The sequence below is a fragment of the Mugil cephalus genome, chromosome 1, assembly GCF_022458985.1.
Source record: "Mugil cephalus isolate CIBA_MC_2020 chromosome 1, CIBA_Mcephalus_1.1, whole genome shotgun sequence".
NCBI classification, from domain to species: domain Eukaryota; kingdom Metazoa; phylum Chordata; class Actinopteri; order Mugiliformes; family Mugilidae; genus Mugil; species Mugil cephalus.
Genome location: NC_061770.1, coordinates 7,261,724 through 7,270,720, shown reverse-complemented (window position 1 = coordinate 7,270,720; position 8,997 = coordinate 7,261,724). Strand labels below are relative to the sequence as shown.

At 39.3% G+C, this 8,997-nt stretch overlaps 1 protein-coding gene across 1 annotated transcript; it reads left to right on the top strand.

Annotated features, from left to right (window-relative positions):
• zmp:0000001088 (trypsin) lies at positions 1 to 8,416 on the top strand. Its single transcript, XM_047602594.1, has 5 exons — positions 1 to 278; positions 3,576 to 3,735; positions 5,864 to 6,005; positions 6,096 to 6,362; positions 7,298 to 8,416. Exons 1-5 carry the CDS (start codon positions 224 to 226, stop codon positions 7,466 to 7,468), a joined length of 795 nt encoding a protein of 264 aa, XP_047458550.1. The 5' UTR covers positions 1 to 223; the 3' UTR covers positions 7,469 to 8,416.
• Positions 8,417 to 8,997: the final 581 nt, after the last annotated feature.

Below are 8,997 nucleotides of genomic sequence, written 5' to 3'. Positions count from 1 at the left end.
TAGAGAAGTGCAGTTGGAGTAGGTCATAGAAGAGGATGAGACAAGGGCTGTGCTGTGGAAACTTCAATTATATATTGGTCTAAGACAAGGACGTGGCCATGGAAACGGAAACAGAAACTATAAGAAACCCGAGAGTGCAGGTAAGATGCCTTCCCCTTAAGATTAGATAGCACACAGGTTAAGTCTCTCGGTGAGGGCAGACTGCTCTTCCCTTTGTCTCACTATGGACCTGCCATCTTTATTGTTTTGTATACTTTTGGAAGTCCTGGCTGTAAACTGTAAGTAAGCTTCTTTATCTTGAATGTTGAGTTTATTAAAGTATACAGAAAGTTCTTTAAGACAAGTCAATCCTTCAGAAAGTTTGGGATGTTCTAATAATGTAACATCTACCCCCCAAAAAAACATGCTCACAGCTTTGGATTCATACTTGAGTTTCTGTTTTATTGGGCGAATATATCATTAGTATTTCTTTTATTTAATTTTAAAAAAATATCCTTTTTTGCTGGTAGTTCTGTGTGACTCAGAGTTACTTTCCTCTGGAGATGAGTGTAGATCTTACCACTTTAAATCGTGCAAAATGCAAGCAGAGTAATAATGGATTTGGCTTGAAACTTCATGAAAACATTCTGACATTTTTTTTTCCTTGAGGGTATGTGCACGAACTATATTAAAAATCCTTCAAAGGTTTAATATCATCACTGAGTTGGTAAATATCCTTGTAGCGTGCACATTGTTATTCAGTATAACAAAGGCTTTTTTTCCCTGACATGTGAAGCCTTTGTAAAGTAAAGGTCAGTTTAAAGGAACTTGAAACCTCAGCAACAATAGATGAAGGCTAACAAACATGACAATGAGCGATTGTGGCCAACGCCCGTTTTCTGTCCCTGGAAATTATGTCACAAAGATAAACTAGAAAAGGAGACCCTGATAAACATCTCCAACGAGTCTAGGCTCTAAGCGGCTTCGTCTCACAGGCGACGACGTTCGAAACTTACAAACTTTCACTTTTGTCCTCGATTTGAGAGCAGAAAATATTTCCACACACGCGAAAGAAGTCCAATTATGTTTAATTAACGGCGGCTAAACACCATTAGCAAATGTCTTTCACAAAGCAGCTAATGCCCCTGCGTGTGTGTCAATCTCACATAGCCGAACCACATTCTATGTGCTGTATACAGTTACCATTTTACTCCTGACACGCACCATTGCTGCTAATTAGAGCTTGGGATCAATATCTACAGCGCTAACGAGCTATAGTTTCATCCCTGACGAGATTTCCGTGCCTGGAATTGGCCTTAGTCACTGTCATCTACAATTTGATCCTTCAAGTTCATCACATTCCCAACTTCTGTGCACTTGAGACGGATTTTTAGAAATACTGGGGTCAATACAAGTTCCCCCAAAAGTTTTTTAAATAATCTGAAAGCTTGTGTTTTATTTATTCAGCTTTTCTGCAAATTTCCCAGTGTTTGTGTCAAAGCCCGATCTGGAGGTGTCGACGCTGAATTCTTGCCAAAAGCTGTCAAATGTGAATGTAATACATATTTGTTGAGTCATGTACACTGCTGGATAACTTGAAAAACCGTGATCAATAATTGTAATTTACTTTCCCAATTATTCATTGGTAAAATTCATGAAACTCATTATTCATTGCTTTACTGTCAGAGCTGTCTCACTGTAACATAACGTCCAAATCTTTCACCAACTTTTATAAAAAATAAATAAATAAAATAAAATAAAATAAAAGTTTTTAAACTTTGTAGAATGTGACGATATGAGAAAATTGGCACCAATATGTTTAAAAAATCCCTGGCACAACTGACACAAATTTAATGCCAAGATTCACATTTTTTTCGTCCTAGAGGAGTCACAGGGTTCTCACAGCTGTTATTAATCTATTTCAATATCATTTATACATACTGTACATATCTTTATAAACGGGCACAATGTAAGATTTTATATTTGACTGAGAAGTTAACGCAATACCCGTTAGCCTAAATGAGCTAACATTAGCAAACAACATTATTAACATAGGAGGATATAAAGATTTTGTCAATATGTAAACAGTATGATGTTATGTGACATTTTAATTTGTGTGCACACCTGGAAGTGTTTGTACTAAAAAGTGATTGTGGTCTTGGTGTTGCGGCCGTCTGCAGTCGTCTCATTAAACTCCTAATAATTAAATAGTGAAAAACTAGATAGATAGATAGATAGATAGATAGATAGATAGATAGATAGATAGATAGATAGATAGATAGATAGATAGATAGATAGATAGATAGACAGCTCAGGTCCAAGTCCTACATGTATCAAGGGAACACTTTTAAAGACGTCCCACTGTCCACTGGGAACTTCACTGTTTGGGTCCAATCTTAGTCTTGATTCGGTCACATTAGATGCTGCTGTTATTCGCAAAAAAAAACTCGACAACAGCTGTCCTGTACTGTCCAGCCTCTAAAGAGCTAGATATTACCATTATGAGTAGAAGAATAAAAAATATACAAAACATAACCTGTATATACAAAGTAGACTAAAAAGGAAAACATGACATAGCACATGACAATATACATAAACTATCTGGTGCAAACCCTAAGTTGAATAGTGCAACAGGCTGTATGTACAGTAAACGTGGATGATTATGATTGTTGTCTTTCTTTGTAATCTTGATGAAGCCGCCACGCTGAAACACACTTAACAGCGTTGTTGTTGCTTGACCGTTTCGTATTCCTTTCCCACCTCCACCCACATTTGACGTAGGCGAATATGAGCGAGAAATACAACTCTGCTTCTAAAAGAGGAATGAATACTCATCACAAGATTCATGTGAAGCCATAAATGAAAGATAATGTTCCTCCACAACTGCCTTTTTATTGTATTTTTGCGCTAAAACATTTCCCACATTAATAAAATACTCCAATAGAAGCGAATGGCGCCCTGTGATGGACTGGCGACCTGTCCGGGCTCCCTAGTGAGGATAAGCAGTAGCAGACGATGAGATGAGATGAGAGGTTAATGGCCTGCACTTGTCAAATATATGAGTAATAATGCTCGTTACTCAGACAGCGCATATACATTATATAACTGAATTGTTGGTACTATTAATGTGTAAAGAAGGATTTAATGATGCATTTACTCAATCTTAGGTGTAACCTTTACCCTGGGACGGTTTTATGGTTAAACCTTTAATCCAGCGTTGCAGTTTAATGGATAAATGAATACCTTTCATTAATTCCTTTACACCATTACTGCTTGGGAGTCAAACAACTAGCCAGAGGAAGAATCCAAATTGAGTCAGTGTGTCACCTCCAAACTCTGTTAACACCAGATATACTGTATAATGGCGGGCTGACTCGCTGTGAATCAATGCACCTCAGAGATTGTTTTTCATCGATCTGCTGAGCCAGATGTATCTGGGCTGTGAAATCCTCTTGTTTTCTTTATGACTCCCATTGTTCGAGCTGATGCTGCAGCTGCAGCAATAAAACTGTGTTACCTCTGTTGTTTGCACAGAAACTTTACCTGTGACACGCTCTCCAAATCTAGTCCGAGCTAATCTTCCGCGCGTATTGCAGGCGAAGACCACGCTCAGGGACGCATAGTGGGAGGATATGCTCCAGTTCCGCATTCAATCAAGTACATTGTGTCGATACAGACAATGGACCGCCAGCACATCTGTGGGGGCTTCTTGATAAATAAGTACTGGGTAATCACAGCAGCACACTGCAACATTGGGTAAGTCTTTCCATGTACCTCCACTGTGTGCAAAAGTTCCATAACCTCAAACATAAACACAAAGATGATGAAGTGATAAAATAAATCTCAGGCCAATACACTCAACATGTTTCCATACCACTGCAGCTTTTTTTCTTTTTTTTTTCTTTGAGAAGCTCTATGAGGATCAATTGACATGGGACGACCTCGTCCTGACGTGACTCTACGTGTTAACATGCGGGTACAGGGTTTCATTCAAAGATACAATAATGTCAAGCCATATCAGATAGTTCATTCTGTGAATTGTCAGGAGAGAAAATGATACACAAACACCAGTAACAATGGAGCTGTGCATGGCCCTGCAATCTGACACAAGCATAAACACTTACACGCATTACAAACAATTTGTCTGGTTAAAGGAGCAATGATTTAGGATATTGTTCGCGAGCTTCATCCACATTCTATGGTTACTGCTGCGTATTAATAAACGGTTACATTATACTGTTCATTTTTTTAGTCATGGCATACGGCCAGACTGTCAAGGTCCCACATGTTTACAACTGAACTGCTTCTGTTCTCAAAGGCCTTTACTGTTTATGTATTTATATATGCTGTTAATGGACAGAAGGTAAAGTACATGATCTTTTGAACAAACAAACACATATATATATACATACATATATATATATATATATATATACATACATATACATTTATATATATATATATATATATATATATATATATATATATATATATATACATAGAGAGAGAGAGAGAGAGAGAGAGAGAGAGAGAGAGATTTACAGTATTTAAAACAAATCAACTTATTTAGATGAAAGAGTAATGTTGTTGTTGTTGGTCTTTAAGGGAAGAAATGCTTTTGTCTTTGCACCTATATATGACAGCAAATTGAATCCCTACTGCACAGCTGGTTAGATTAAAGTCACCATGGACCAGTCTAGTGGCAGTCTAGTTCTTACTGAATATATGAATCCTGGGCAGCCCTAGCCAATGATGGATATTTATGTAACGCACAAAGAGAAACACAATATTGCTGTAATTTGGTAAACAGCAATGACGTGTGTACAGCTTGATTTTATATAACATACCAAGTTTCACATCAGCAGGAAAGGCAGCCGTGTAATTAATAACCCTAATAAAGGCCAGAGTCCAGTGAAGTGTTCCCGTTACAGGAAGCTGGACTGTGCCTGCCAGCGGAACACGCAAATGGAGCACAGCCATTATTGACGCTATTACTTACGCCTGCACCTTTCCTGTTATTTAACTGTCTAGTCTGCCTGTGAAAGTAAATCTTAATCGGCCCATTCAAACTATTATACTTGGACCTGTCATAGCAGGAGAAGCACAAGTGTTATTAATAACATTAACAATGGCTCCGTTCTATTCAGGAGCAGCCAGCGTAAAAAGTACCTGAACTCTGAAACTGAAGACTGGAAGTCAGCCATGATGCATTTTAATCTTCATACCCGTCCTTTTCATGCTGCGATACGCCAAAATATCTTTTATGAAAACGGCAGCGATGGCCATACAAATCACGTATTCTTAGGCCATTCTTAGGCCTATTGCATTTTATAACGTCGTCACAGAAAAAAGCTGAAACAAATTATCGACTGAATGAATCACTTTATTTGGACAGCACAGCGCAATTCATCCAAAGGAGCCAAATAAGGACAGAGAAAAATCACAGTAGACACAGATCGAATCCAGCTCACTGCTAAGTTTAATGCTACTGTCGCATGTGGGACTTCCACAACACGAGCCTGAATCTTATTTATTTACCGCACAGACTGTGTGAGTGGAAATGTGGCTCAGGCGCATGCACGCACTCCCACAACCACTGAGATTTATGGGCCTGAATAAGGCGTAGCCTATGTGCGGCTTTATAAATCTGACAAAACGTGCGCACACAGATTTACTCATTTGGCCATAGGTGTCACACTGTCAAAGAAAACAATTGATCATTTTTGGAAATACAGCTTTCTTGCCGAGAGCTGAGCTAAAGAGCTGCTGGCTGTATCTTTGGACAGATTAGAGGAGTTTGCCTCTCATGTATTGTCTGTTCTTTTAATACTAACAAAAAGCCATGCGCATCTGGCATCTAACACACTTCTGTTTCTATTTGCAGGGTAAACAAAATGCTGATAGTAGCAGGAGACTACTCTTTGACCATTTACGAGGGGACGGAACAAGAAATCCTGCCACACCTTTTGGTGCCCCACCCTACGTACAACAGCACCACGAACAACTGTGACATTATGCTCATTAAGGTACGCAACGCAACATTTCCACTTCATCTGTCTGAGTCGGTTCAGCCGTCCTCAGTTTGCGGGTTTAATGACTGTCCACCGCCTCTCCAGCTGAGGGCCCCGATCTATCTGAGCAGCTACGTGTCCGTTGCTCTGCTGCCCCGGCAAGACACCACCGTGGCCGAGGGCAAAGAGTGCCGAGTGTCAGGCTGGGGTTACACCAGCCCCAACGGAGGCCAGATCCCCTCCACGCTCCGCACCGTCAAGCTCCCCATCATCTCCACAGAAAAATGCAACGACACCGAGTCGTTCAACGGCAGCATCACGGAGAACATGCTCTGCGCCGGTTACAGCACCGGCGGGAAGGATGCCTGTCAGGTGAGAGTACCTCAGTCTTTAAGTCTGTTGCGAGCTTTAAATACGCGCTCTGTGTTTTCCCGGTGGCGCTTGGAATAAAAGTGACACCTGTAAGTCGTTCTCCTTTCTCTGAATTCATTGCAACGTGTGTTTGATGTGTCTGTGTTTGACGTGTTACTCATTTTTTTCAGAAACCTAGTAAGGCTAAGATCTTTGTCGATCTCGAGAAATCACATGAAATGACCAAAGTCAACATTGTGTGTCAGAATTTCAGTTGTATTCTTCCCCTGAGTAAGTGTAAAGAGCACTGTGTCAAAAACTGTGTAATGTAAAAGTGTAACCCGTAACCCATAAACGAATGACATTTTAAGAATACAGAGAAATGAATAAATGTCGAATAAAAACTATCAAGTAGCTAGTTTTTACCAGTAGATTGATGCAGATATTTTGCTGTAGTGAGTATTTATTGCACAGTATTTATGTAAATTACCACCTTGTCTCCTGGAAATTATGTTTATTGAAATTATAATGATATCATTTGCAAATACATTGATACTGAACACGGTGTGTTGAAATGACTGGAGGCAAAACATTTCTTCTGCAAAAATATTCTGAAGTATAATGTTTATTCAGTTCATAAATGTGGGGCTTTAATCATTCAAAACAAAACAACTGATCGGCTTCAGAGCAGCATTCAATTCTGAGAGATAGGGTTTGGAAACACAGAAGTCTGCCACCCACTGTAGCAGTAAATAGATGTCTTTGGGACAGATGGCTTGTTTGTTTCAGGCCACGGCTATGCGCGCATACACCGAGTGTATGGGGGCTCAGTGGGACCATTTCAGTTGTCTTTTCATGGGATTTGTTGACAAGGAATCTCACTACGTCTGTTTAAGTCTGTTGCTTACGGATGAAACGGATGAATGATTTTGCTTCCATTGTGCTTGTGGTTTCAGGGGGACTCCGGGGGTCCGCTTGTATGCGACGGCCGTGTCTATGGGGTGGTGTCCTGGGGAAGAGGCTGCGCCGATGCTCAGTTTCCTGGAGTCTACACCGCAGTGTCCAAGTTCCGCAGGTGGATCGACAACACCATATTTAGCTACTACAGCAGATGTACCAAGGACTAGAGCCCAGTGTTACTCAGTGCAAACTCGACATCGTTCATTTCATGGCTGCCTTCTTATATCCAGCATAATTTTAGTTTAACCATTTGTGCACATTTAAGTATATGTGTTACAGGAATATTTTGGGTACTATACACGGGCAATAACCAAAGTGTAAAAACTACACATTGTTATCATTTGGTGACTTATTTCTTAGCGCTAAGCTAAGTCTCTTCATATGGAGAGGACCGATGTGAGAGCGGTATCAATCTATTCGTATTTTAAGGCCTTTCAAAAACAATAAAAAGTGATGGATGATCCACTAACGTCCACTGGCTAAACAGGACAGTTCCACAACATCAAGAGTGAGGTGCCATATCATTGTCTTTCAAAATCAGAGCTTCCAGTCTGAGCGTAGAAGCATTTGAAATGCTGTAAGCAGGGGGGAGCACTCACAATTGTACTAACCAGTTAGAATAAACATCATCATATGAGAGTTTAATGCTCTAGTGATAGATACAAGAGCAGCAGTTCTAGACATTTAATCCAATACGATATATGATCTTTGTGAAGCACACAACGTTTTCATTATGATAATTATATTAAAACTTATCTCTAATGAATAATCGGTTTATCAGATTAAGTTCCATTTTCTTACAATATTGCAAAGTACTAGTCTTTGGTGCTAACAGTGCCTCTAGGAAACTGTGGTGGTCATTTTAAACCATTTTATGACACAGATGAAACAAATTCAGGACAGAATGTTGCTGTTTTTTTGGTTTGTGGCTTTGTTGCACCGGACAACAAAAACAAGCATCAGACAATAAAATCCATGTTTTTCATCTGCTCTAATATTGATTTAACGTGCAATGGACAAATGCATCGATTCATTCCTTTGGCGTCACATTTAATCAATAAAAAAACATGCATGCATATAGACATACATTTCTGTCCCGTCAGTTTTAATGTTTACTAACTTCCAATAATAATTATAAGTTAATTATTATTATTCCAATAATAATAATAAGTTCCAATAATTAAGGACCTATATACTGTATACTGTATGCGTGTGTCTATATGGTGGAGGAAGGCAAAGAAGCTGCTCTTTTATAAGCGGAAGCAGGTATTTGAATTTCAGAATAAAGCGCCGTTAGAATGTAGCAAAAAAAACGCTGCCAATGACTTACATGACTTATTTATGGACTAGTGGTGTTGTAAAGCAGACAATACATGCATGAAGCACCTTTGAGTGTGAGAGATGAGCAAATGTGTGGAATTAGTTTCAAAGAACAAAGATGGTGAGTGTGTTTTAAGACAATAACATATACTGTAGCGTTCCATTTTGTTTTTGTTTTATACAGTTTAATAAATTACTGTGGCTCCTTGGTTTTGTTCCGTCCGCTCTCTGGTCGACTTCTTTATGTGCAATTACAAAGCCGCCCATCGCTGTGGAGTACAGACCCTTAATAATGGATTTCACAGGATAGATAATCCTCTTCATGTTGTGTCATTTATACGAGTCAGTAAAGCTGCTACAGGCAGGCAATTAATAA